The sequence below is a fragment of the Vombatus ursinus genome, unplaced genomic scaffold (assembly GCF_900497805.2).
Source record: "Vombatus ursinus unplaced genomic scaffold, bare-nosed wombat genome assembly UNPS02000580.1, whole genome shotgun sequence".
Taxonomy (NCBI): Eukaryota; Metazoa; Chordata; class Mammalia; order Diprotodontia; family Vombatidae; genus Vombatus; species Vombatus ursinus.
In genome coordinates, this window is record NW_020940358.1 from 1,028,949 (window position 1) to 1,056,608 (window position 27,660).

The 27,660-nt window shown below is 44.9% G+C and overlaps 1 protein-coding gene and 1 pseudogene across 2 annotated transcripts; both read left to right on the forward strand.

The window, feature by feature from the left end:
* Positions 1-425: 425 nt before the first annotated feature.
* Positions 426-12,336, forward strand: LOC114035981 (annotated as a pseudogene).
* Positions 12,337-18,745: 6,409 nt separating this feature from the next.
* Positions 18,746-27,062, forward strand: LOC114035992 (dual specificity testis-specific protein kinase 2-like). 2 transcript variants are annotated; one of them, XM_027852358.1, is made up of 7 exons: positions 18,746-18,793; positions 19,711-19,992; positions 20,435-20,584; positions 21,192-21,365; positions 23,140-23,223; positions 24,163-24,249; positions 24,830-27,062. In XM_027852358.1, the coding sequence occupies exons 3-7, from the start codon at positions 20,534-20,536 to the stop codon at positions 24,917-24,919; spliced, it is 486 nt and encodes a 161-aa protein (XP_027708159.1). In that variant the 5' UTR covers positions 18,746-18,793; positions 19,711-19,992; positions 20,435-20,533; the 3' UTR covers positions 24,920-27,062. The 2 variants fall into 2 exon arrangements, with proteins under 2 accessions (XP_027708159.1, XP_027708160.1); XM_027852359.1 differs by having other exon boundaries at positions 19,711-19,875.
* The last annotated feature ends 598 nt before the right edge of the window (positions 27,063-27,660 follow it).

The following is a 27,660-nucleotide window of genomic DNA, read 5'->3' on the forward strand; positions in this document are numbered from 1 at the left end:
ACCGCCCTAGGTTTCCTCATCTGTAAAATGAGGGGGATGGTCTTCGAGTCCCTTGCAGCTGTAGCTCTGTGATCGGATGACTTACCCAAAGTCACACAAGAATGTCTTTGCCCGAGGGGCTGGGCTGGGGATCAGAATCTGGCAGGATCCCAGTTACATTGGTGATGCCATTTGGGGGACATTTGACCATGCAAATCCCTGTCTCCCTGGCATACACACACACACACACACACACACACACACACACACACACTCTGACCTGTCCTTAGGTCCCTGGTCGTCTGCTTTATCATCCTCTAGCAGTCCCCGTCATGTGTGAGACAGGCACGATGCCCCCTGAACCGTCCAGCCCAGGATCCTATGATGGGGAGTCTTCAGACACCTATCTCCAGGTTGATCGCTGGCAGAGACTACGCACCGCTGTCCGGAGGCTGGAATTCTGGGAGAACTTTGATGCTGAACTTATTGGGAGTGGTTTCTTCTCTCAGGTCTACAAGGTAAGACTCCAAGGAAAGACTTGTATTGTATGTATTGGGGAAAGCAGCTCGTGGACCTTAAACGGCTCCAGTATATAAATGGTACTCATACTGTTGATAAGTGAGGTATGGTAGTGCTTTCCTGCTCTTTTGTGTCCAGAAAAGAGGTATATTAAATCATGTAGTGCCAGCTCCTCCCTACCCCTGACCTGAGTGAAGTGGAGAGTCAGGAGCAGGGATGGACCTATATGGTTGGGCCTGCTCATCCAGAGATCTCATTTCTCCCCTAAAAGTACCCTTCCCACTAACCTTTCTCCCTGTTAATGGCACCTCCTCCCAGTCTGCCAGGCTCACAACCTTGGAGGTCCCTTTGATTCTTGTCTCTTCCTACACAACCATAATCTATCATTTCTGCCTTCAAAACATTATCCCATGTCCCCTAGTCTTCATTGCCCCTGCCACTGCTGCAGTTTAGGCCCTTTCTCTTCTTGCCCAGACTATTATAACAGCCTCCTAACTGGTCTTCCCGCCTTTGTTCTATCCCTTTTCCAATCCATTCTTTGTGCTGCTATTCAAATAATCTTCCTAATGCAACACTTTGATCAACTTCCTCTTCTACCCAGAAATTTTCAGCAATTCCCCACTGGAGATTAAATTTTGTCCCTATAAACGTTTATCCCTATAAACGCCGAATCCTAGCATGCAAGGCCATCCACATCACGGCCTCAACCTACCTGCCCGGACTGTCTCATAAGATCATAGGAGCATAGATTTAGAGTAGGAAGGGCCTTTGGAGATCTTCTTGTCCAACCCTCTCAATTTTACAGATAAGGAAACTGGGACCCAGAGAGATTTAGTAACAAGGTCACATTGGGGGAAAGTTGGAGAACTGAGATTCAAACCACCCTTTACATTTTCCACATTCCATCGTTCTTATTCAGCCATGTCCCATCTTTGTGGTCCTTAGAATGAAGCCCCTTCCTAATGCCATCTCCATCCATTGAAGTCTTTCCCTTCAAGGCCTAGCTCATGTACCTCCTAGGTGAGTCCTTCCCAGGCTCACCTCCTTCATCTCCATCAACAACCCAGTAAAAGTGATCTCTCCCTCCTCACATTTTTTTTTTTAATTTTTAAATTTTTAGTTTTCAACATTTACTTCCACAAGATTTTGAGTTCCAATTTTTCTCCCCATCTCACCCCTCCCCCCACCCCAAAATGGAATGCATTCTGAATACCCCTTCCCCTAATCTGCCCTCCCTTCTATCTTCCCCCCTTCTCTTATCCCTTTCCCCTTCAATTTTCCTGTAGGGCAGGATAGATTTCTATACCCCATTGTCTGTATATCTTATTTCCCAGTTGCATGTGAAAACAATTTTTTGAAACATTTGTTTTTAAAACTTTAGGTTCCAAATTTTCTCCCTTCCTCCCTCCCCAACCACCCTCCCTTCTCACATTTTTTAGAGCACTTTCTCTGCCTTGTGTAACAGCTTCCCTCATTAGGCTGGGTCTCCTTGAGAACAGGACCTTTGATGTCTATTTGCAGTTTTGACACCTAACACAGGACCTTGCTTGTAACAAATGTTTGCTATCAAATTGAGTGTCTTGGTGCAATAGGCAAGTCAGGTTAGTGGGTGCTTGGTTTAGCACCTCAGACACATGCTTCCTATCACAATTTCTAGTCCTCCTATCTTCCCCTTGCCCTAGAGGCAACTAGGTAGTACAATGGTTAGAGCATTGGGCCTGGTTTAGGAAGACCTTAGTTCAAATCCTGTCAGAATAGATCTAGCCTACTAGCTATCTGACCCTGGGCAAGTCAGTTAACCTTTGTCTGCCTCAGTTTCTTCAACTGTAAAATGGGGATCATATCTGTAAGGTGCTTAGCACAGTGCCTTTCACTTAGTAGGTACAGAATAAATACTTGTTCCCTTCTCTCATTCCTTTTTCTGGACAGCCCCCAGGATATCTACATCGCTTGACCTGGTTATAGTCCTGCCCCCTTGAAGGACTTCTTAACCACTCCAATTGGCTGATTCCTCTACAGCAGGGGATCTTAATCTTTTAATGTGTCATGGTAGTTTAATGAAGCCTATATGCCCTGCCTCAGAATAATGTGTTGTTTTAAAAAAAAAATTAATGGAAGGAAATGCCAAATTTCAGTTAGAGGTGAATGAAAGTAGAGATGCAATTTTTTCCCACTCAGGTTCTCAGACCCCCTGAAATCCATCTGCAGATTCCTGAGTATGACAGGGGAAATATCAGGTTAAGAGCCCCTCCTCCAGAGAAAAGAGTGACTCTGGTGGGCAATGAGAGGGCAGCTCTGAAGTCCCCTACTCCCGGCATATACGTCTTATCACACTGAGTAGAGGAACCTGGGGCTTGATTTAACCTGGGTTTGGGGGAATAGGCCAGGCCAAAGACATGTTTCTTAGGGTGAGGCTTGGGGTGTGAGCAGATCTGCTCTACCCCCCATCTCCTAGGCTCAGCTAACCTGTGTGTGGATTGTACCTGTCTTTGGGACTAGGGGAGGGGATACCTCAGCTGAGGAACTGATGCTGGGGGAGCTCGTACCTGCCAAGGGTGTGAGCATTATTCTTTAATGAGCTCTTGATTCCTGGGCTGGAGGGAAAGAATGATAACTAAGAGCCAAACAACCACTTCCCCATATGTCTGAGTCCCCTAAATCTGTAGCGGAACGGCTTTAAGGTTCGCAGTTAGGGATTAAAAGGTAAGAAGCATAGACACTCCTGAAATTTGCAGTGTGGATATTGGTCAGAGAAGGTATTTGGAAGCAGAGGGAATTCCGTGGTCCCTGGGAGGTCATGGGATCATAGAGCTAGTACTGGGAGAGACTTTAGAGGGCCTCAATTTTATAGTTGAAGAAATGGAGACCCAAAAAGATTAGCTGACTTGGAGACAGCTAGGTGGTCCAGTTGCTAGAGCTCTGGATTTAGAGTCAGGAAGAAACCGGCATCAGATACTTACTAGCTATGAGACTTACTAGTGTGACCCTGGGGAATTCACTTAACCTTTCTCAGCCTCAGTTTACTCATCTGTAAAATGGGCATAATTATAGCACCTACCTCACAGTGGTTTTTGTGAGGGCCAAATGGGGTGCCATTTTCAAAGAGCTTTCCAAGCCTTAAAGTACTACATAAATACTAGTTGTTGTTGATGTTTACTTTTATTGCCTAAGGTAGAACAGGTAGTAAGCTGGGATTTGTACCCAGGATCCTCTAACTCCACATCCAGGGCAAGACCAGCTGATGCTTCTTGAATGAGGATATGGGAACGGTTTCCTCCCACACATACACCCTGTGAGCTCAGGAGAGACCTGGGCAGATACTTCCCGGTTATGAAGCAGCCTTCTCTACCCCAGCCCCCCCAAGTGGCAGATCATCAGGGGGTCCCTGCTGAGAATGACACCAGAAGGCCCCACCCAAGAGGATAATCCGTGGCCCCTGAGCCCCTCCTTCTTTTCCAACCAATTCAGCTTTTCTGCTGCTCCCAGCTCCATGCAAAGCTTGTCATCCTACGGTCTCAACTGCACGTCACTATGGTAACAGTTGTAGCTCTTACTTAGCTTTCATCAGGGGAGCAGCACCCCTCCCCCCCCTTGGTATTTCCATCACGAAAGGGGCTCTGAAGAAAGAATGAATCATTCAATCAGCCCTGAGCCCCAGAGTCTTCTATTCTCCTCCTCACCACCCTGAGGAGCCCCCTCCACATCTTGGAATGTGAGAGGAGGGGCTGGCCTGGCCTTACTCACTATCTCCCCGGAGTTTTGCTATTCTGCTATTCAGGGTAGGACCTGGGGGCTTTTGAGATCGCAGATAAATGGTAGGGGGTCTCTTATTCTGCCTTCTACATTGGAGGGAGATTTTTCTGTGAGATTTCTTTGATTTTTGTGACTCGGTCTCTAGAGACAGATGGTGGCATTAGTTTCTTTGATCTGGGCTGAGGGGAGTACCAAGAAGAGAAGAGGTGGTGGGCCATATTCTTCTCATTTCTGAGGGGTACTCTCTAGTAGGAAATGTCCCAGGGAGAGGAATGTGTTTGGAGCCACCTCGCTCCTCTTTGGCCTTGTGAGCCACACTGGGTTGGGCTGCAAAGGGGTTATGCACTGGTTTGTATTCTGACCTCTAACTTGGACCAAATTGTAGCTCTTGGCTCTAGAAATAGCTGAGGGAGCATCACCATTGATGGGGTTGATCTCCATTAAAAGCACTGTAGAATAATAATAATAATAATATTAGAAGAAGAATTTAGCATTTACATAGAGCTTTAATATTTTCAAAGCACTTTAAAAATATTATCTCATTTTATCCTCACAACAACAGAATATGTGTGTGTAAGTATTATTATTCTCCCCATTTTACAGATGAAAAAACTGAGGCAGACCAAGGTTAAATGACTTGCCCAGGGTCACACAGCTAGTCACACAGGAGATACAATTTAAATTTTGTCTCCCTGACCTCAAGTCCAGTGCTCTATTCATTTTGCTACCTAGCTGCACCTAGGTGTCTAGTAGAAAATTGGACTTGGGGTCAGAAAAACCTGGGTTCAAATTCCACCTTGGTCACTCTTAGCTGTAAGATCCTAGGCAAGTCACTTAACCTTTGTAACCCTAGTTTCTCTAACATCTTTTGGCCCTTTGATCACCCTGTGGTCCTCCAGGTGGAGAAGATTTAGAAGTGCCCAGGGGTACTGGGCCTAAAAAGGAAGACCATAGGTGAAAGCTGGAGTATAGGCCCCCAGTTGTGCCCCAGGAAGAAGGGTCCAAGACAGGAGTGCTGACCATAGAGGAAGCAGTTTCCTGGAGGGATGATGGTTTGAGAGGGGGAAACCAGTGCCAGGAGACAGGTATTGGCAGTCCTCTCTGGCACTGGGCCGGTCCAGCACAGGCAATTCTGTTAATGCCAGGCTCTCCAGCATTGCAACCAAATATCTCGGCCTGAAGGGAATAGGGAGGGGCCCAGGGCCAGCTTCAGAGAAGGGGAAAGGGGAATGTTGCTCTGGCCCACCCTGAGAGTGGCCCTAGAAGCCATTCCCCCAGAGCCAAGGCTTCTGGTGCCTTGAGACAAAGGCACTGGAAGAGGAGAAAGAGTTTCATCTATCCTCTTCTCCCATTTCTTTGTTTCTGCTGGAGGGAAGGCGGAAGATGCCAAGAGTTGTTGGTTCTTATTACTATTATGGTAACCATGGTAACTGCACAGGATAATCTTGCTGCTTTCTGGGCTTCCCATCTTTGAATGTTTGTGCCTGCATGGGATGAGCCATCAGGCTATGCTGTCTCCCGGGGTTTCAGGTTGGAGGGGAGAACCAGGAACCTATGTGGTGCAACTGGTCGCATTCCTTATAGCATCAGTAACCAGGAAGTTTTTGTCATGGAGATGATGGGTGGGGTCAGCAAAAGGACAGAGCAGAGAAGGGAAAAACCTGGGTCCAGATCAGCTCACAGGGCATGGGCCAAAAACAGTCGAGTAGCCTGGGCTTCCATTGCTGGATTTTAAAATCTTTTTAATGTCATGTAAAGACTGGTAAAGCCTATGGATCCATTTCAGAATAATGTTTTTAAATTAATAAAATAAAATATGTAGGATTACAAAGGAAACCAATTATATTGAAATAGAGTTATCAAAATATTTTTTAAAAATTCTTGGACCCCAGATTAACAGAACCCTATATATCTAGATATATCTGTATAGATATATAGATATATCTAGGACCAAGAAAGAGACCAATGACTCACCACCTTGAGGCAAGCACATTTGTCAGAAATGTCAGTTATTTTCAGAGTGTCCAGTGCCTTCCTGACTACATGTAAGGAGTTTTCCAGGATGGTTCCCTTTCTCCTCCCCAAGATCCAACCTAGAACCCTATGTCTCTCTCTTCTTTTCTGAATGAACCCCTCTAAAGGGGCAGAAATTGGGGGGCTTCTTTCTAAGGTCATGTGCCAATACACGAAGGAAGGGTCCCTTCCCAGAAGAAGAGTCATATCTATTGGACCCCTCCTATGTATGTGTGTGTGGGGAAGTGGGGAGGTATTTCTCCCCACCCTGACTAATATCTCACACTCTAATCTTCCCTTTTCTTTGATTCACTTGTTTTTAGTGACTCATATTCAATATGTTTCAGCAGTACTACACACCCCCTCATCCTGCCACCCCCATATTCACAGTCAACAAAACCACAGGAAGGGGTCTTGGGCCCCTGAACACGAAGTCCCCTCTTCCTCAACCCCTCTGCAACTTTGCCTTTGTAGCAGTGAGGTGTGAGCACAAATAGGCCCCAGTACCAGTCTCATCTGGGTGCTGGGTGCTGGGTGCTGGATGCTGATGGTTCAGATGTGAAACAATTCAGACCTGCAAGCTGAGCCTGGGTAGGAAAGGAATGGGGTCAGGGAGGGGGAAAGTCAGTGTGAAGAGACCAAGAAAGGGAGATATTTATATAGGTCAACACGAATACACAAAGTGGGTGCATCAGTCAAGCAGCATTAAGCACATATCAGGAAAGGACTTGTCTCTGGAATGTCAGAGACATTCAAAATGGACTTTTGGGAGCCCAATACCCACTCTATATGTCCTCCCCCACCCTCCCCCCAAGACCAAAAAGGGATTCTTGGGAACTCTGAGGTGGTCATCAGCCCTCACAAAAGGTCTTCTCCCAGCTCATCAGTTCAATTATTGTTTCTGTGCAGTTAACTAATGATTACTTCTGTGCAAATGACCTTCTCACTCAGGTTTTTAACCTGGGCTCCATGGATTACCCTAAAGAGTCCGTGGATAGTTTTTAGGAGTTGCATGAACTTGGATGGGGAAAAAAAAATTACATCTTTGTTTTTACTAATCTCTAACTGAAATTTAGCATTTCCTTCAGTTGTTTACAAACAGTCTGAGAAGGGCCCCATTGGCTTCACCAGATTGCCAACAGGGTAGTCCATGACACAAAAAAAGGCTAAGAAACTCCTGCTCCTGTTAGAACGACCGGGGTTCCCTACCTCTTCCCAACTCAACACCATGTTACTCTGTGAAAATTCCTCCCTTTCTTCAAAGTTCACCTAAGGTGTTCTCTCCATGAAGCCTTCCCATGGCCCTTCAGGTAAACCTGATCTCTACCACCTCAGATTTTTCAATAACACTTCCTTGACAGCAGTTCCATTCAATGAGCATTTTTAAAGCATCCACTATGAGGAAAGAATCATGCTAGGAGCCAGGGAAGCTGAAACAAAACAGAAAACAGCTCCTGCCCTCAAGGAGCTGAGGGTCTCCTGGGGGTGGGATGGGTGGAAGTAATAACATTTACACAGATAATTTATTAGCTAATTCAATATAAGAGGGGAATAGGGAGGGGAACAAGAATTTATTTAGTGCCTGCTGTGTGCCAAGCACCATGCTAAGCACTTCACAAATATTATATTATTGGAGGATGAGAGCATTAACAATACAGGGACCAGGAAAGGTTTCTCACAGAAATCACCTGAGCTGAGTCACCTTGAAGTAAGTTGGGGATTGTATTGTAAGAGGGGGAGGATAGAAGTAGAGGAGGGAGGGGAGAGAGAGAGGAGAAGGGGAGGGGGCATTCCAGGTGTGTGGAACAGTCTGTGCAAAGATGCTGAGGGAAGAGATAAAATGCTGACTTTGGGAAAGCACACATAGGCCAGTATGTAGACTGGAACATACAGTATGTGAAGGAAAATAATAAGACTAGAAAGATAGTCTGGAGCCAGACTCTGAAGGACTTTATTTTTTATGATTTTTTTAGTGTTTTTAATTTAGAATTTATTTTGATATCTTGTTTTTACAGCACTTTCATTTAAATATATGCCTCTCCTCCTCCTTCCCCTTCTAGAGTGCCTTCCTTATAACAAAGAAAAAAGGAAAAAAAAAAACCACAGTTCTGTAGAATTAACCAACAAATCAACCAAGTGTGACATGATACCCAGCAATGCACACTCATAGGTCCCAACCTCTGCAAAGAATGGTGGGAGGTATATTCTCTTGCTTGGTCATTATAATATATAAAATATATGAAATATATGGTCATTGCAATATATGAAATATGTAATATATGCCAAATGAGAAGTTTGCATTTTGTACTAGAGGCAACAGGAAATCACTGAACGTTCTTGAGCCGGGAAGTGACCCATTAGGAAGATTCTGTTGGCTGTTGTGTGGAGGATGCAAGCTGAGGCAGAGAGGAGAGAGAATGGAATCTGGGAGACCAATTGGGAGATTACTGTAGTAATCTTGGCAGGAGATGAAGAAGTTATGAAAACACAAATGGTAGTTATGTGAGTGGGGAGAAGGGCATATATAAGGGAGAGATTTTGTGGAGGGAAAATTGGCAAAAACATGTTAACTGATTTGCCTGTGGGGAGTGAGAGAGAATGCCGACTCAAGGACCGTTCTGAAGTTGCAATCATACATTCCTGGAAGGATAGTGAAGCCTTCCACAGAGATGGGGAGTTTGGAGGAGGAGCAGCAGGTTTAACAGAGAAGACAATGGTTTCTGTTTTGTGCATGTTGAGTTTGACACGTCTACCACAGGCTCAGTCAGAGATGTCTAGCAGGCAATTGGTGATGCGGAACTGAAACTCAGGAGAGAAATAAGGGCTGATTGCTTGATTTAGGCATCATTTACACAGAAATAATAATTGAACTCTTGGGATCTGAGATCATCAAGAGAGAGAGTATAGAAAGAAAAGAGAACCAAGGCTAGGACAGAACCTCTGGCTACACCCACACTTAGGGAGTGGGACACGGAGGGTGATCCAACTTGAGATCTTGGTTGGCTGAGGGGACTTCCTATTTGAAATGGCTTGAGTTTGTTCCAGGCTTTCTAGCCTGCATTATACTCATCCTAATGGTGCCAGGGGGATGGAAAATGGTGACTTGTGTAGTTTCAGGGGCTTAATGTAAATGGGGTTGCTATCAAGATCCCATCACGCTGTGCTAAAGGCATTTAGAACAAAGTAGTCAACTCTTTTATGTCAAACAGGTCCGACGAAGACCTGTGGACTACCTGCCTGAGATGCTACATGGGCTGGGGGACTGTCAGCACACTGTGATTGATCTAGGGGCCCTAGGTCTGGGGTGGGAGGGGTAAAAGAAGTTGATGTCAAACATGTCAAAGAAATCCTTCGATTTCCTTTGATTATCACCTAGTGATAAGCTAGGAGGCAAAAGCTTTTCCCCCAAGAGTCAGGATGTTTGGGGATCCTCGTCTGTCAGGTGATGAGACTGTTCCCTTTCCTCCCTTTGTGACTTTGATATTAGATTTGGATATTACAAATGTCTGATCACCCTCCACTGCAAATAGCCCCTAGGTGTGACTGCTTCCTTGGCAGAAGTGAAGCCTCTGACAAAGAATATAACCAGAGGAGGCTGGAGATGTCAGATTTCACCCCTCCTGGAGTGGGTGTGCCAGGCTGCCTGGTAGTTTTAAAGCTGTATAAAATCTTTATTTCTATCTCTAATGTGAGCATAGAGTCCTTCAGGTTACTTAAAGTTGGTAAGGAAATAAGAATCTTAATAGATTGTAGTCTGAGCTACATTTACATAAAGTTATGAAATAAGTTAATTATTTATGTAATTATGTTTATTTGTTATACTAAATAATTTATTAGTTATTTATATAATTACATATAAATCAATTAATCAACAAGCATTATGTGGCAGATGAGGCACCAGGTCCTGGGGATACAGATACAAAAAAATTGAAATAATACTTAATCTCAAGGAGTTTAAAAAGGATCACTTTTATGTATACCACCCTAAACTAAATGAACCTGGGTTGATTTCTAAGGAGCCATAAGGAACCCAGGCTAGGCTGTTCCTGAATACACAGAGGGATAGCCTGGCACATAGTAGATACTTAATAAATAATTATTGATTTGTTGATTGATTGCTAGGTGGGATTTGGGATGGAAACTGCAGGAACCCAGATTGGGTTCTGCTCTGCATGCCAGAGAGAGACTGAAGGGGGTCTGGGAACTGGAGCACCTGCAGTCTGAATTGTTACCTGATGATTTATGGAGAAGTTGAACTCTGAGTAGCTGTGGCTCCTGTCCACTTGCCTTTCTGCCTTTAGTGCTCCTGTAAGGCAGATGTTTTCATAGAAAGAATTCCTCTACCACTCAGATGTTGATGTATGTCCCCTCATGAAAATGGTAAGCTACTTGAAAGCAAGGTATATATTATCATCAACATTACATTCTAGCCAAACAGGCTAACTAAACTATTGCCTGAACTTGATATTCCATATCTCTTTGTGCATTCACACAAGCTGTGCCCCCATTCCTATGTAACCAGGTATTCAGACCTTTTGTCCCTGTGCGAAGGGAAGGGCTATGGGACCTGGCTGCATGGGCTTCTGGGAATTATAGTCCTGAAGGACAATGTCAGTTTTCCCCATGCCTGGAAGGGGAAGGATCATGAGATTCCAGGGAGAGGACCAAGGGACCACTCAGGCTTTGCCGTGCCATCCCAAAATTTCCTTTCAGCATTGAGTCACCACATGGGCAGAAGCTGCTGGGAATTCATTATTTCTATTATACTCAAATGTTCTCACACATGTGATTACACATGGTGGGCGTATAGTAAATGTTTAATGATTGATTGATCAGCCATAAACAGGCAGGGAACATTTGCACATGTTCTGCACAACTCATGTTATACCTGGGATGCACTTTTATCTCAACTCTGCTTTTCAAAATCCTTTTCTTCCTTCAAGAGTCAACTCAGGTGTTACCTCTAAGAAGCCTCCTGTGATCACTCGAGTTAGTACATTCTTCTTCCTCAGATTTTCCAGTGGCACATTGTCCAATTTCTTGCTCCTCTCAGCCCGTTCATTCCTGTCCTTGTATTATACTTATCTCTGTACATGTGCCCTACTTTTCCACGTAAAGAGGGGTTCATTAAGCTGACTGCTGAGTGATGGATTCTTTGGCCACAGCAACCCATCAAATAAAGATAGGTACAAAGTGGTTCTCATTCCCATGAAGCTCCTTTCTGCTGCTGCAGTGACAATAGCAGAGTTGTAGAAGAGAGAGAGGATCACTCCCTCGCCAGCCAGCTTTCCTGGGCAGCTTGGACACCTCAGCCATAGTTTCTCCTCCATCCCCTCTCTGGGAAGAAGACGTCCCTTCACACTTTTGATGGTAGCAGTGTCTGGACTCTTCATTCTCCCTCCTCTCCGCCCCATTTGACCCAGGAAACTGACCATGTTCTGGCTTGTGGCCTTTGGAAAGATGGCCCCAGGAGTGCAAGTAGCTGATTAAGTAGTCTGCATTTTCTGTGATGTGACGGTTTGGAAATGTTCCACTCCAGAAGAAATCAAGAAAATAAAGAAGGCAGTTATCTTTTGTCTCAGTGCTGACAAAAAAAAAATGCATCATTGTGGAAGAAAGCAAAGAGATCTTAGTGGGAGAGATGTTAGTGTAACCATTACAGATCCTTTCAAGCATTTTGTGGTAATGTTTCCTGAACAGGATTGTTCCTATGCTTTATATGATACAAGCTTTGAAACAAAGGAATCAAGAAAAGAAGAATTAATGTTTTTTTCTGAACTAGTACTTCTCAAAAGTAAAATGATCTACACAAGCTCTAAGGATGCAATCAAAAAGAAATTTCAAATCCAACATCAAGCCAATGAGCCAGAAGACCTCAACTGGGCTTGTATTTCTGAAAAACTAGGAGGATCCTTAATTGTAGCTTTTGAAGGAAGTCCTGTGTAGATCGACATCTGTGTTTAATGTATCTTCTTGCTAAATATGTAAAGCAAATATATTTAGGCCAGGGTTTCACTGAGGGGGAGCTGTCTTGTTCTGGATTAAACTAGATATTATGTAAACCTGTATAAAATAACCCTAAATAAATCTAAAGTCTAAAGTTTCATGGTTGTAAATTACATTTTTGCTGGCTGACCATCTATTTGGCAAGTTGGCACTAAGATTGTTGTTTAAGCTCAGGATTTTTAATTATACAATTAAAACAACAAAGAAAAGTGGCCATAAGGATAGAATGGAAAATTAATAGATTTTTTGTAACTTCTATAGTTACTATTTCTCCTTTGATTACCCTATTGGTCAGAATCTGATGGCAATTTAGGCTCATTTAAAAAAAAAAAAAACCTTCCTTGAGCTAAATAGACACTGACTTTAAGGGCTTGAATGAATGGAAAGCATTCCTCCTCAAAAATTCAAAAACCAACACTAATCCACTAAATATAGTAGTTAAGTCAAGTTAGGCTGTCTTCACTTCAACAGTTAATGTTCCTTAACTGCCTTAAAATTGTACACACTAGTAGTAAAAGCTAAGGGTTAAATGATTTGCCCAGGGTCACATAGCTAGTAAGTGTCAAGTGTCTGAGGTCAGATAGGAACTCAGGTCTTTGTGACTCCAAGGCCGGGGCTCTATCCACTACATCTCCTAGCTGCCCTCTCAAAGCACTTTTTAAAGCACATCGAACAGAGAAAGCAACTCCTATGGGAAAGCTCTTCCATTCGTTGGCGGTGAGACTTTGTTCAGATGAAATAATCTGTCATTTGGGAATCACAATGCATTCTGCAGTGATTGTGCAATACCTTTATGTAACACTAAATTATGACACAAAACAAATTATAGCACTGCAGTAACTTGGATTGCTGAAGAAAATGACAGAACATTGTGTTGACAAGCTATCTTGAACCATATATTCATCAGAACTTTGCTGTTTCTATTACAGTAAGCTATGGAAGATCATTAAACAGATGTTTCCTTTGGGACATAGAGAGACTTCTTAATTTCCTATAGAGGTGGATTGATTGTATGTGAAATGGATAGTAGGTATGAAGCATAATATTCACTTTAATCATCTACTTTATGAAAATTTTCAGTGACTGTCTTAACACCATGGGTGTAACACTTTTGAACATTGTAGAGATGCACAAATCTAGAGGGAGGCTTTGTTAATAAAGAAAGCAGTTTTAATAAAACAAAAATAAATAAAAATAATAAAAATTTTTTTTAAAAGAAAAGAGCTACAGAATAACAAGAAGGGTCTGGGTTTTGGACCATCTATAAGCATTAACCCAGCTGTTGTTATCTGGTGTGTGAGATCCTTCTACAGTGGATGGATTCCTAGAGGTTCTGAATCAAATCAGAGTTGACGTTTCCACTGTAACTGTAATGAAAAGACAAAAGGAAATTGTGACTAGATGAGAGGATGGTTCAGAAATTCTCCTTGGAGAGGCAAATAAAGGAGTTGATGGAGTTGGTTTCATCCTGTATCCAAAGGAAATGGCAACAGAATTTCATGGGAAAGTTTATCATCGCGTATTTTAGTACTTAGGATAAGCATTTGCACAAAAAAAAAAAAGATTTCTATAAAAATAAATGCAGCTTATGCACCAACATCTGAGGCTATAGAGAAACTCTGTGAAGAACTTGTTAAGGTCCTCCAAAATTAAATGACACATATACTTGATCCTTAGGGACTTCATTTCAGAGATGGGCAAAAGGATGACAAAAATATGTTGGAAAACATGGGTCACAAATAAGAAATAAAGGCAAAAGCTTATAGAATATATTGAAACTTCATGTCTATATATCATGAATACTTCAAGAAAAGAAGAGGGAGATTCTGGATAAAGGAAGAACTTGATAACATGATAAAAATGAAATGGATTATGTTTAAACAGAAAGGAAGTGAGTGGTTACTGATATAAGAGTCATCTCTGAAGCAACCATTTATGTAGAGTCAGAATACCAGCTTCTTTAAGTAGAAATCAAATTAGATGAATTAATAAAATGAGAACATAGAGTACATAAGTGAGACAACTCTAGCTGGACTTACTAAAACAACCTGCTGATGCCAAAAAAATGGGAAATGGACAAGAGAACAGACATAAACACTGGCTATTACCATTTTCTTTTTCATATATTTTTATTTATTTCAATTAAATATTTCCCAATTACAGCTCAATTTTTTTAACATTCATTTTTCAAAATTTTGAGTTCCAAATTCTCTCCCTCCCACTCACCCCTTGAGAAGTAAACAATATGATATCCATTATACATACATCACCATTTTCTAAGGAAGTTTAAACCAATGTAAATCAGTTGCCCATAATGAGGAGATCAAAAGATTCTAAAAACCACTTCAGCCAGCAAATCTACAGTCTTGGCAAGTAGAGAGATATGACAGGCAAAGGCACACAGTATGTAGCTCATTTGTGGAATCTTGTGGAGAAGGATGATGGGATATTATAAACAGTATCACCTCACAATTCGTTGTGAGAAGCAGTGAATAGAAAAATATTGCCAAGAAAGCTTGGCAAGATCCCAACTAAGAAAAATCATCTCAAATAAGGGAGACAATGGAAAAGATCTGTGAAGATTTTCATAATAAACTCTTTTTTCTCTTCTTGACAGCAGTAGAGATACCATGTGTAGCCTCAAGCATCACAGTGTACAGTGTGCTGAATAAGGGTATGAAAATGGTACTATAAAACAAAGACAGGCTGTTAGGTGTCGAAGTGGATAGAGTGTCGAGCCTGGAGTCAGGAAGACTCTCTTCATGAGTTCAAATCTAGCCTCAGCCATTTACTAGCTGTGTGACCCTGGGTAAGTCACTAAACCCTGTTTCCCTTAGTTCCCTCATCTGTAAAATGAGCTGGAGAAGGAAATGGCAAACCATTCCAATATTGTTGTCAAGAAAACCCCAAATGGGGTCAGGAAGAGTCACACACAACTGAAGCAACTGAACAACAAAAGGACTTAGTATGCGCAGACTAGAATAAGACTGGACTTGGTCTAGACTAAGTATGCACAATGTTCATACTGGAGGTGACACAGTTATGAAGTGTTGAGGGATTCTTTTTTAAATTATAAAAAAATTTAAATTTTATTTTATTTCATTTTATTTTCCATATTCTTCCCCACATTCTTGTCCCCAATTGAGAAAGCAAAAAAACCAAAACAAAACAAAAAAAAAATTACAAACACATATAGTCAAAACAAATACCTGCTTTAGAACTGGAAGGAACTTTTTTTTTTAAGGCAATTGAGGTTAAGTGACTTGCCCAAGGTCACACAGCTAGTATGTGTCAAGTGTTTGGTCTGAGGCCAGATTTGAACTCGGGTCCTCCTGACTTCAGGTCCAGTACTCTATCCACCCAGCTGCCCCTTGGGAGGAACTTTAAAAGTTCACCTAGTCCAATTCCTTCCATTTCCAGAGAACAAAACCAAGGCCCAGGGAGATTAAGTGACTTGTCCAATAAGTGCAAGAACCAGGACTCCACCCTGGGTTCTCTGAGTCCAAAGGCAGGGTTCTTTACACCACATTACACTGCCTCTCAAACTCTATTTGATGAGCCTCCGGGTATTAATGTGAAATGAGGCATAAAACGGAAAGACATCTGCTCATCAGAGTTGTTTGCCACCGACATGGGTGATGTCCAGCCCAACGAGGGATCCCCTGCAGATGGCAAGGCCTCCAGATGCTTCTGTTTGCAGATGACATCATGCTGAGGGCATTGAGCCCTGAAACATTGCCTCCTAACTGAGATCTGTAATCACAAAAGAATTGAGCCTGATCAGCAAACCAGGTGGATGAAGATTCCTGATGGTTCAGACCATAATATGGAATATGATTGACAAGCCCATTGAGCCAGGCTCCTGGTGCGTATATCTTGACTTGGACACTGAATCATCTGAGCCCAGAATTGAACAGTAGAAAGAGAGCTGGAGGAGGGGAGGCTAGACTGCTATTGGGAAACTGGGCAGTGCTTGGAATGATCCTCAGCTTCTCCCTGAAACAATATTCCTTCAGTTATGAGAGGCCAGATTGAGGAAGGGAAAGGAATAAGCATTTATATAGTGCTGTACAAATTTTATCACATTTGATCCTCACAACAACTCTGGGAGGTAGGTACTCTTATTATCCCCATGTAACTGTTGAGGAAACTGAGGCAGACAGAAGTTAAGTGACTTGCCCATGATCACACAGCTAGTAAGTGCCTGAGGTCAAATTTGAACTCAGATCTTCCTAACTCCAGGCCTATACTCTGTGTGCTATGGCATCATCTATAGCATAGTGGCTGGCATAGAGCTGGTCCTGGAATCAGGAGATCCTGGGTTCAGGTCCTACCTCTGACACATTCTGTGTAACCCAGAGGAAGTTACTTAATTTCCCAGTATCTCCAACAGCTCTATAAGGCTAATCTGCTTGTGGAAGAGTTCTTCCTCACCAAGCTAGCTCCCTGGATTGATGAAATCATAGGTTTGGTTAAAAAAAAAATATATATATATATATATGATATAAATATACATATATATACATATATATATATCCTTCTAGTGATAATGACATATCGTAACAGTTCTTTATCTCTGAAGCGTGAAAAATTATGAGTCACCTAAAGGGCAACAGAGAGGTACACTATGGGCTTCAGCAATAATAACTAGCATCTGTCTAGCATTTTAGGCAGCTAGGTGACTCAGTGGATAGAGCACTGGGCCTGGAGTCAGGAAGACCTGAGTTCAAATCTAGCCTCAGACACTTATTAACTGTGAGACCCTGGACAAGTCACTTCACCTCTGTTTACCTTAATCTGCTGGAGAAGGAAATGGCAAACCACTCCAGTATCTTTGCTAAGAAAACCCCATGGGTAGTATGGTCCAAGAGGTCATGAAGTGTTGGCCACAATCGAATGACTGAACAGCAATGTGGCAGGTTATCAATGAAGAATTGTTCAAGAGAAGTGGTACAAGGGGTGCCATGGGCAGGAGGCATGACTGGAGAGAGAGAAGGGCTCGCTACCCGAAGCGAGAGTAAAGGATGAGTCAGCAGCCTGCCTTTGTACCCACTGCTCCAGCCTGCCTTTGTATCCAAGAGCTCCAGCACAAAGTTAAATGGCTCCCCTGTGGAGGACGCAGACAAGAGTCATGCAGGATAAGAATGGGTCAATAGATTGTGAACCGTACTGTCCAAAGGGCTGCCCAAAGTAGCCTCCATCAAAGTCCCGTCCTGTACCTGTGGTGTCTTCTCACCCCCATGCCCAAGAATGGAAGAGCCTTTAGGGTAGACACTGCTTTATTTTTGCCTTTGTATTTCCAGTGCCTGGCAGGGCCTTTGTACATGGTAAGAATTTCATAAATGTTTGTTAATTGATTATAGATTGATTAAGTGACTTTACTGTGATAACACAGCCAGAGAGTGTAGGAGGAAGGATTTGACCCTGGCCAGGTCTTTCCCTACTCCTAGTGTATTATATCAAACTTCCTCTCCATTCATGAATAAATGAATGCCCAGGCGGGGGTCACTTGGCCCTGTTGCCCTTCCTCTGGCTCCTTGGGGCTCAGAGTTCTGTTAGGAAAGGGGTGAAAGGAAGGTCAGGTGTGTCAGGGACCCTAAGGTCAGGGCCAAGAGAAGGGGTTGCTATGAGAACTTCTACCTGGCATGAAACATGATTGAGAGTCTGTCCTCCTTGATTTCCAAGGTGCTGAGGGACTGACTGTCTGTGTACCTGGTGACTAGGTGGGCTGGTGAGGCCGGTGCCACAGACTGGTCCACTTATTTGAAAGTGGGTGTGCTGTGGCTACTTGAACCTCCTCATCTCCCTCTTCTGAATAGAGTTCCACAGATGACCCTCTATGACTGCCTACATAGGCCCTGGTACTCAACATGCTTTGTTTAGACCTACTTAGTGCACTTATCATGTATATTCTGTGTTTTACTTATCTGTTTGTAGGTCTTATCCAGGGGGGTGCTGGTCAATGTTTTCTGAAAAGGCAGAACACATCTTCAAATTTAAACTGTATTATTAACATTTTATCCATCACTCTCTTAAGTCCAGGCAATCAACAAAATAATGAATCAAGCCTTGGTATGTAGCGTTTTTGAATTTCTGAAGTGTAAATGCTCACAGTGAAAATTTAAGTTGCCTCTCAAGAGTCAGTATGAGCTGGTTCCATCATACCCCTGGCTGTAATCCCTCTCTGAGACTGTAAGCTTCATGAGGGTAGGGACAGTGTCTTTCCTAAATGATTTTCTATTTTTCCCAGTGCTAGAGACAGGGCTTTGGACAAGGTAAGCATTTAACGAATGTTTGTAGAGTGTATGAATGAGAAGAGGGATGGATATGTGGGAAACCCTGGTATGGGTGAGGAGGCCACTGCCATGCTGCCCAAGGACTTAATTCAATGCTTCCCCCAGGTCACTCAAAGTGCAACCTGCAAGGTGATGGTGGTGAAGATCTATAAGAACGATGTGGACCAACTGGTCATCCTGAGGGAGATCAGCTTGCTGCAGAAGCTGTCCCACCCCAACATTGTCAGGTGGGCACTGGGCCTGGGGACATGGGAGCCAAGGACAGAGCCATGTGGCCAGAGAGCTTTAGCATGGGGAATAGAGCGTGTGTGCATACACACACAAACACACACACACACACACACACACACACACACACACACACATACATGTACGCATGCCCCAGCTTTGTCTGACAGTCTCTGCTTCCCTAGCCAATGATCTCCCTTGGCTGAGTTACAGACAGAAGCTGGGGGAAGCCAGGTCCCACATTTTGTCTCTGTGCCATCTCTGGGGTGCTGCCATACCCGTTGGGTTCTGGATTCTTGGCAACCGAATGGCCACGCTATTGAGCCTGCATTGGTCTGGATCTACCTGGGCAGACATCTATTGGCCTAGTACTTCTGCTTGTCTTTCTGTCCCATTTACAGAAGCACCAGGTCCCCAGGAGTGTCTATTTTGCTCATCTTCATTTCCATCTGTAGAGACGCTCTCCCCTCTCTCTAACTGCTCTTGGTAACAGAACCAGCGGCTCTAGGGTTTCTCCACCTTGTCCAGATAGACTCAGATACCCGCTACAAGCTGCCTCGTGTTAAACTCTGCCACACGTCCCTGGGGGCCTCATGTTACATGCAGCCTCACATCCAAGGGAGCCTCGTGTTACGTGTAGCTACCTGTCACGGCCAGGTACACTTTCAATCGTAATGCAGCAGTACCTTACATGCCAGCAGGTTACACGCAGGGTTACATTACATGGCAGCATCTCATCACATGCTGCCACACTCACACTCACTGGCGTGTTGTTAGCAGCGCCATGTTGCTGGTATTCGCAGCTGCCCACAGTGTGGTTATCTGGTCAGTATTCTTGTGGGATCAGAGCTTGGGCTTAGAGGACCTGGGGGGAGGATGGGAGAAGAGTCCAAGTCAGTGGCCATGTCATCTGCAGGTACCTCGGCATCTGTGTGAGGGATGAGAAGCTGTATCCGATCCTGGAGGTGAGAGCCAAGGAGAGCCCAGGCTAGAGCTGAGCTGAGCTGAGTGTGAGAGTGGGGAAGGTCCTTATCATCCATCCCCTGGCTTCCACAGGACTCCTCCAACCCTGGCCTGACTAGTGAGACTCTCTCTCTCTGGTGATAACAGCCCCCATGGGAGGAAAGCCCCAGACCCCTTGTCTGATGCTCCCTGTCGTCCCATTCCACAGGAGAGAAGACAGCTCAGAGATGGGCAGGTGATTTGGCCATAGCCACACAGCAGATAGAGGCTAATGTGTAAAGGAAGCCCAGGCTTCTGGGCTTCCAGATCAGGCATGTAACCACTTAGTTGCTTTCCCTGAACTTGGGGGTTCCCAGAAAGCAGACATGGATGTTTCAGAATGTCAGAACTTAAGGGAGCTTAGAAACCAAGACCATTGAGCCAAACATCCTAGTTTTACAGATATGGGAAACTGAGGCCCAGAAAAGGAGGTGATTAGCCTGAGGTCCCACACCATGGCAGTGGATCTCTTAAGCTCCTTTCTTTGCCTGTTACGTGGAATGAGATTGGGACCCTGTCTCCAGGACCCTTTTGTGGCAAGGGGTCATAGGATGGTTAGCCAGGTTTGGCCCAGTATCCCCAGGGGTCACACCAAGTCATACTGGGGTGAGTGCCCCTCCCCCCTTTTCCCCCTGTAGTATGTAAATGGTGGCTGCTTGGAAGAACTGCTGGCCAGAGCTGAGGTACCTCTGAGCTGGAAGGAGAAGGTGGCTCTGGCCTGTGACATTACCAGGGGCATGGTGTATCTACACTCCAAGAATATTTATCATCGGGACCTAAACTCCAAGGTAAGGGGCAGGTGGAGACCCCTTGTGCTGGCTCCTGGCCTGGAGTCAGCAGCTGCTACATCTATAGCTCTGCTCCTTCTGACCCCCTCAGCCCCAGCACCCAAACTCCAGCCTCTCTCCTCTTTCCTGTGTTCGTTGGAAGCCTTGACCCTGCTACCCACCCCCTCATTAGCCCTAGTCATTGCTTTTGTCTCTTTTACCCTTATTCCAGAAAGGAAAGGCTGAGTCCTAAGTCTAACCTACGCCCCCATTCAAATTACCAACAGTAGGTTGGGCCTGTCTTACATCTGGGTGACATTATTCTCTCATCATTCAGAGGGGAATATTGGGGCGCAGAGGGAACCTGAGGCGTCCTTACTTTTTATCTTCTAAGATCATGTAATGCCTAGGTGGTTCCAGGATCCAAAGGTTGAGGGAGGGAGAGGGAATGAGAAGGAAGAAGTGATGAAGCCATGCCTTTCTTTACAGCGATGCCCCATGAGGGGAGGAGGCAGGGGCACAGTTACCCAGAATGTCTGACCCAGATAAGTCAAGGAGGGTGTGGGGGGCCTGGGCAATGATCCATGGACGATCTGTCAGGTCTTCCAACCTCAGTTTCTCCTTCCAGAACTGCCTGATCCGTGTTACATCTCGGGGCCGGGAGGCCCTGGTTACTGATTTTGGTCTGGCCCGGGAAGTGGTGGAGGTGCCTGCCTCAGACCCTGAGAGGAAGCTGTCCTTGGTGGGCTCTGCCTTCTGGATGGCCCCTGAGATGCTCCGGGGGGAGCCATATGACCGGAAGGTATGGCCTGACGTTCTAGTCCTCCAGAAGCCAGGTTGTGAGCCAACCCATCACTTATGGAAGGGGTATACATTAGGGCCACTCACTGCAAGTGGAATGAGAGCTCTCTAAGCTTGAGCAATTTATAAACAAGGAATAGGCTAAGATCAGTTTCTCTCAGCCGTTTCAGTTCCTTCATTTGGCAACCAGTGCCTTTGATTATATGGTAAAGTCTTGCATTTGCACAAGGGTGGGGAAAAGGAAACACATACACACAAGACTTATGTGTCCAAAAGCGATTTACTAAAAGACATTCTGAATGGTCAGCCAGGGCCAGGGGTGGGGTGCTGCAGCTGGCCTCCAAATCCGACTGGAACTCTGTCGTAGCAGCACTAGATATGGCTTCCCAGCATTCCCTTTTTTGTATAGAAAAAGTCCCTCTCTAAGGTGTTAGGATCTTTTGGAGGGATTCCAGGGTGGTGACTGATGGGGAATAAGGTATTATCTATTTATCTTCCCTTTCAGAGGTACTCTTTGGAGTCTTTGAGCCCAGGAATTGGTTCAGGGGGAAAAGAGTCTGGGATAAGGAACGTCTCATCTATGATGCTAAGTGTTATAAGGCCTTCTGGGCCCAGATGGTCACTTACCTATGAGGTTATTATTGGGAAAAGACTTTGGCTGGCTTTAGGGATGGAAGCCAGAAAGGAAGGGATAGTTAACACTTGGAGGATACTGGAAATGGCCTTTAATTATTCACTTTAGTGAGGAATCAAAGGTCCTATGGAAATGCTGATACTTTTTTTTTCTAACTCCCTCTCCCTCCCCTATCTTGGGATTAATCTTGAAATGCTAGCTCTGATTCTAAAAGGGTAGGGAGAAATAAACTCTTAATACACAAACATCCTAACAAAGGATTAAGGCCTGATATGTATGGGCAACTAGAGTAGATTGAAGGTCAGGAAGAACTGAATTCAAATTCAGTCTCAGAGACTTACTAGTTGTGTGACCCTGGGCAAGTCACTTAACTCTCTTTGCCTCAGTTTCCTTGCTGTAAAATGGGTATAATAATAGTACACACTTTGCAGGGTTGTTGTGAGGAACAAACGATATAATAGTTGTGAAGCACTTGGCACAGTGCCTGGCACATGATAAGAGCTATGTAAATGTTAGCGATTGTTATTAGCTATTATCATTATTAATGTAACTAAGTATAAATGTGTGTATGCCTGCATATATTCTGTAGTGAGCGCTATTGATGCATTTATGTTCTTCGGAATGAGGAAAGAGAATCTTTGCAGTTACCGCATTTCTAAGAAGCAAAACCATATGCTTAAATACATATTAAGGACAGATAAAATTTCTGAGACCAACTGTTATTATGCAATGCAGTAGCCAAAGTTCTGTTGGCCCAGCCACAGGGTGTGGGAGCCTCTGGGATGAGATCTTGGCCACAGGTCTTTCCCTGCTTGGACAGACACACCCATTTTCTCCTTTTCCCAAAAATGTGTCCCGGGATGTGGAGGCTGTTCCCACCTACACCAGTCCCAAGCACCCACACTGGGAGAAAGAGGAAAGTTTCAAATTAGCTCATGAGGAAATAGAAGGTGGTGTTGGTATCAATTGAACTGTTTCCAAAATGCTGAGGGGGCTAAGGGTAGAATTCCATTTGAGTGAGGTTAAGGCTCTAGAGAATCTGCCTCCTGTCACTGAAGGCCTCTCAGTGAGCTATTGGGAAGGCAGCTCCTGGTCTCCCTTGCTGCCTCACCTCCTCCTCCCTGTTTTTTGGCCTTGACAGGTAGATGTGTTCTCATTTGGCATTGTCCTATGTGAGATCCTGGGTCGGATTCCTGCTGACCCTGAGGTTCTTCCCCGGACACAGGTGAGTCACACAAACATCATTATATGGGTTATTATTGTAAAGGGAGCAGTTGGAGTGCAGGGTATTAAAACTACATGGAAGTCACCTGCATAAACTCAGGGAACTCTCTTGGATTTCCCCCAGGCTCTCAGGGGTATCCCCAAGATATATATGAGCCTTCTAGTGACTGAACAGCCAAAGGACTCCCCCAGGCCCAGACCAGAAACAAGTCCTTTGTATTACCCAGAATGAGGAAAAAAATTCCCCAGAAGCTGATTAGCCCCTTAAGTGGCTAAGAACGGGAAGGGAGTTGGGGGGGTTCCAATGGGAACGCCTGGGGGTACAAGCGTTGGAGTTAGAGGTGATGGTTGTTTAATGGCCTGAGTTTCCACGACTCTGGATAGGAACCCCACAGCTTTTTGAGGGCAAAGACCATCCCATATTTATCTGTGCATTCCCTAGGGCAAGCAGGAAGTATTCAATAAATGTTAGTTGAATTGAATTTTCCTCAGGCCCAGGGGAGAAAGTGAGGGAACAGTTCTGTGCTTGGGAGAAGGACTGGGGGATCCCGGGGTAGTTGCTTCTGGAGTTTTCCCCCCCATCCCCTCCAGAAATCTCTTTATGGGCTGGGTTCTGGGAGAATGTCTTGGTCACTTCAGATGTTAGCTAATGAAGTGATTATAAAGAAATACTCCAGGCAGGAATCCCCAACTAACCCCTATAGTGCCCCTAGGCTAAGAGAGCTTGGGGCGACTGAGCTTGCTGGGAGCCAGGTGAGGTGGGGACCGAAATGCTGATGACAGGTCATTGACACTCAAGGTGGGGAGAGAGGGAAGGTTCAATTGTGGGTTCTCTCCTTTTTCCTCTGTGGGTGTATTTGGGGATAGGATGAGGCAGATTTCTATGGGAGCTTTTTCCTTGCTGGGCACAGTCTCATTACTGACCTTTCTCCCCACCCAGGACTATGGACTAGATGTGGCTGCGTTCCAAGGGATGGTCAGTGAGTGCCCTTCACGTATCCTAGATCTGGCTGCCAGCTGCTGCCGGGTACGTCCATTGCCCTCCCACCCTCGCCATATCCCATTAGGCTTCAGCCTAGGCCATCCAGGAAATGAGTGTCAACCAGCATGTCGTAATAGCTTTAGCTGGGTGGTGCAGTGGGTGAGGAGTCAGGAAGACCTGAGCTGTGTGACACTGAGCAAGTCACTTAGTTTCTTTCACCTTCACTTTGCTTTCTATAAAATGGGGATAATCATAGCAACTACCTCACAGGGTTATTGGGAAGAGCAAATGAAATAACTTTCAGAAAGCACTTTGCAAACCTTAAAGTCTACATAAATGCTAGATGTTTTTGTTTGTTTTTTTTCTTGTTCATGTCAGCCCTAGGAGAAAGTTCCCAAAGTTCTGGAACCTATGTGTGGCCATGGGGAAGTTCTTGTCTCCTTAGGGGTCTCTAAGAGATCCCCACCCAGTAATTAGGGGAAATGATTAACCCTTAATAGGGTAGCTCTTTCTAACACCCAGCCCATTGCTAGAGACTGCCAGGGTAGGCCCTCAGGATACAGGAGACCTGTGGGTAGCAGGAGTTTTGTGGGATCCCATTCTTTTTCTCTTTCCCATCTCTCAGTTGGAAGCTTTGAAGCGGCCATCCTTCACTGAGCTGCTGGAAGAACTGGAGGAGATGGCCGAGATCCTGGACTCCCAAACAGCCAGTTAGCTTTTGGGGTGTGAACCTCGGTGCCTGCTCCCACCTGACCCTCCTGTAGGGACAGACAGGGCTTCCTACGTGACTGAGCCGTAAGCAGATCCAGAAGGGGACGGTATCCTGCCTCAGCCTCCATGGACTTGTTTGAGCGTGAGCTGCGGCTGCTTTCTTAGAAGACTTGGTGACAAAAAGAGTTCAGCAGATAATACGGAGAGAGAGTTATTACAGAAATAACTCAGATGGGAACATTTTCTGGGCCCTTTTGAAGCAAGAGACTTAAAGACTCGTTTGTAATATAAATAGCCAGAAGTGCTCACAGGATGGATGGAGGTGATCAGATGTCAGAATTCTACTTTCGCCTGTGGGTTCCATCCTGAGCACCCTGGAACCCCAAAACTAGTATGGTAACCAAGGGCCAACACTCGTTTTGGGGAAGGCCAGAGCTGAAAGTCGGTCAAGGGCAGGAACTGAAACTCAAGAGTCTCTAGCCAGCTCCTTCCGCAGCCTCACCAGCTACCTTCTAACCCTGGAGAAGTGTCCACTCTGGGCTCCTGCTTCCCTGACTGGTGACTTCCTCTTCTGGACCACTGTGTCAAGAAAAGTCTCAGCTAGCCTCGATTTTTACCCCCTGCTCTCTGGACAGCTCCTCTTATCCCTGCGCATGGGTACCCTTTCTTTTTCTTCTCTCTGTCCCGTGCCCTCCCTTCTGGAACCTTGAGCCATGATTCCATTAACTCTGGCGGTGTTCTTTCTCCATTGACTCCTCCAGACCCGGCTCATGATCTCTCTAACCATCCCACCTAAGTGACCTTTCCTGGCCACCACCCTTCTTTGGGTATAGAATTAGAATGTAAGATCACTGAGGCCAGGGACTGTCTTTACTTTTTGTATTTGTATCTCCATCACTTGAGCGGATGAATGATGGACAGGCAGGTAGGAAGTTAGGAGAAAGAGTTCCTGAGCGATTAAGAGCCACTGAACTGTGGGCACCATCTCAAGGTCATAGCTATCTCTTATCTCGTCTGACTCCTCGGAAAGCCCATCCCCCAATGATCAAAGGCCTGAGGCTGCAGGTTCCAAACCTGACCTCTCTGGTCTGTCCATGAGGAAGCCAAGAGGGCTGCAAGGAGGAGGAGATCTGTCCAAAAAGCCAAATTCCACTCCCCCTCCCTCCTTTGACTTGGGTGCTTCCCTGGAAGGAAGTGTCAGTAGAATCTGGAAATGAGCTTTCCAGAGCCAGGAGCCACCTTGTTGCTACAGAGGATATACCCAGTCAACTCGGAAACCTTTCCTGTGGGTAGCAATGAAATGCTTATCTCTCCCTAGGATTTACACCCCCACATAGATGGACGTTCACTCTTGTGTACATGTCTTCCCTCCTGCCTTTATAAGACACTGTGTCCTAACATTCTCTGTCTAGGTGTCTCATTCCTTAGTCTGGGTCTCCTCTCATTCTGCCTGTGTGTCTCTGGGAGGAGAGACTTTCATAAGCAAAACCCCAGCAGCCTGACCACCCATGGGTGGGTGTCTAATGCTTGTTTACCTATGGCAGCTTCTTCCTTCCCCCATACTTTCCAAAGAGCAAAATAGTTTGTAACCCTGTGAACTGTTGTTTTTCCCAATACTGTCACCTTGAAAGCCCAGCTAGCTTTCTTTGTGGGACAGTGAAGCTGGAATGGACAAGGGATATCCAAACAGACCAGGGGTAACATGGGGAGCACAAAACAGGAAGCCTGGCTGGCAAGCTTCGGTCTTGCTGGGTGAATTTGAAAAAGTCACTTAAAACTCTCTGGGCCTTATTTTCTCCATGGGATTAAGAGGGGCCTGCCAAAGTTTCTCCAAATGTTCTGGATGAGGTATGACTTGCCATGGATGGGGAGGGATTGCAGGCACCACCTGGGTGGTTGGACAACATCTGTGTACCCCCCCCCCCCATGGGGCTGAGGATGGGGGAGAATTCTGTGAATCCATGGATCTTGGTTGTCAAACGTAACCACCAGATGGCTTGGGGAGAGGGAGGATGGCCTGGGCAAGGTCAGGAACATGTGCAAACACAGCACGTACTCCAGAACTGCTCTGGCCCTGCTCCCCTGACCCAAGGTCCCAGGAAATGTCTCCCTAAACAGAGGAAATAAAGCTTGTTGAATTTGATAAACTGTTTGTTGTTATTCAGTTGTTTTCAGTCATGTCCTACTCTTTGTAACCCATCTTAGGGTTTTCTTGACAAAGATACTAGAGTTGTTTGCCATTTCCTTCTCCAGCTCATTTTATAGATGAAGAAACTGAGGCAAACAGTGTTAAGTGATTTGTCCTGGGTCACTTAGTAAGTGCCTGAGGCCAGATTTGAACTCAGGAAGTCTTCCTAACTCCAGACCCAGCACTCTATCCACTATACCATCTAGCTGCCCTGATAAATTGTTTAGTTTCATATAATTTCAGTTTTGTCCTCAACAAAAATTTTGTGTGTGTGTGTGTCTGTGTATGTGTTGAAAGAGAGAGAGAGATGGTCCAGCTGTGTTTCTGTGTCGGATTAAATCTACCTCTGTGTGTGCATCACTCTGTGAGCATGTACACCCATCTACATTTGTATTTATATAGTAGTGTATATCTCACTGTGCATTACTGAGGAGTATTAGTCTTAAGAGTTGGAAGACTTGAATTTGAGTTCTGGCTCTGACATTAGCTGTATGACCCTGAACTAGTTACTTCACCCCTCTGAGCCTCAGATTCCTCATCTGCAAAATGGGTATAAA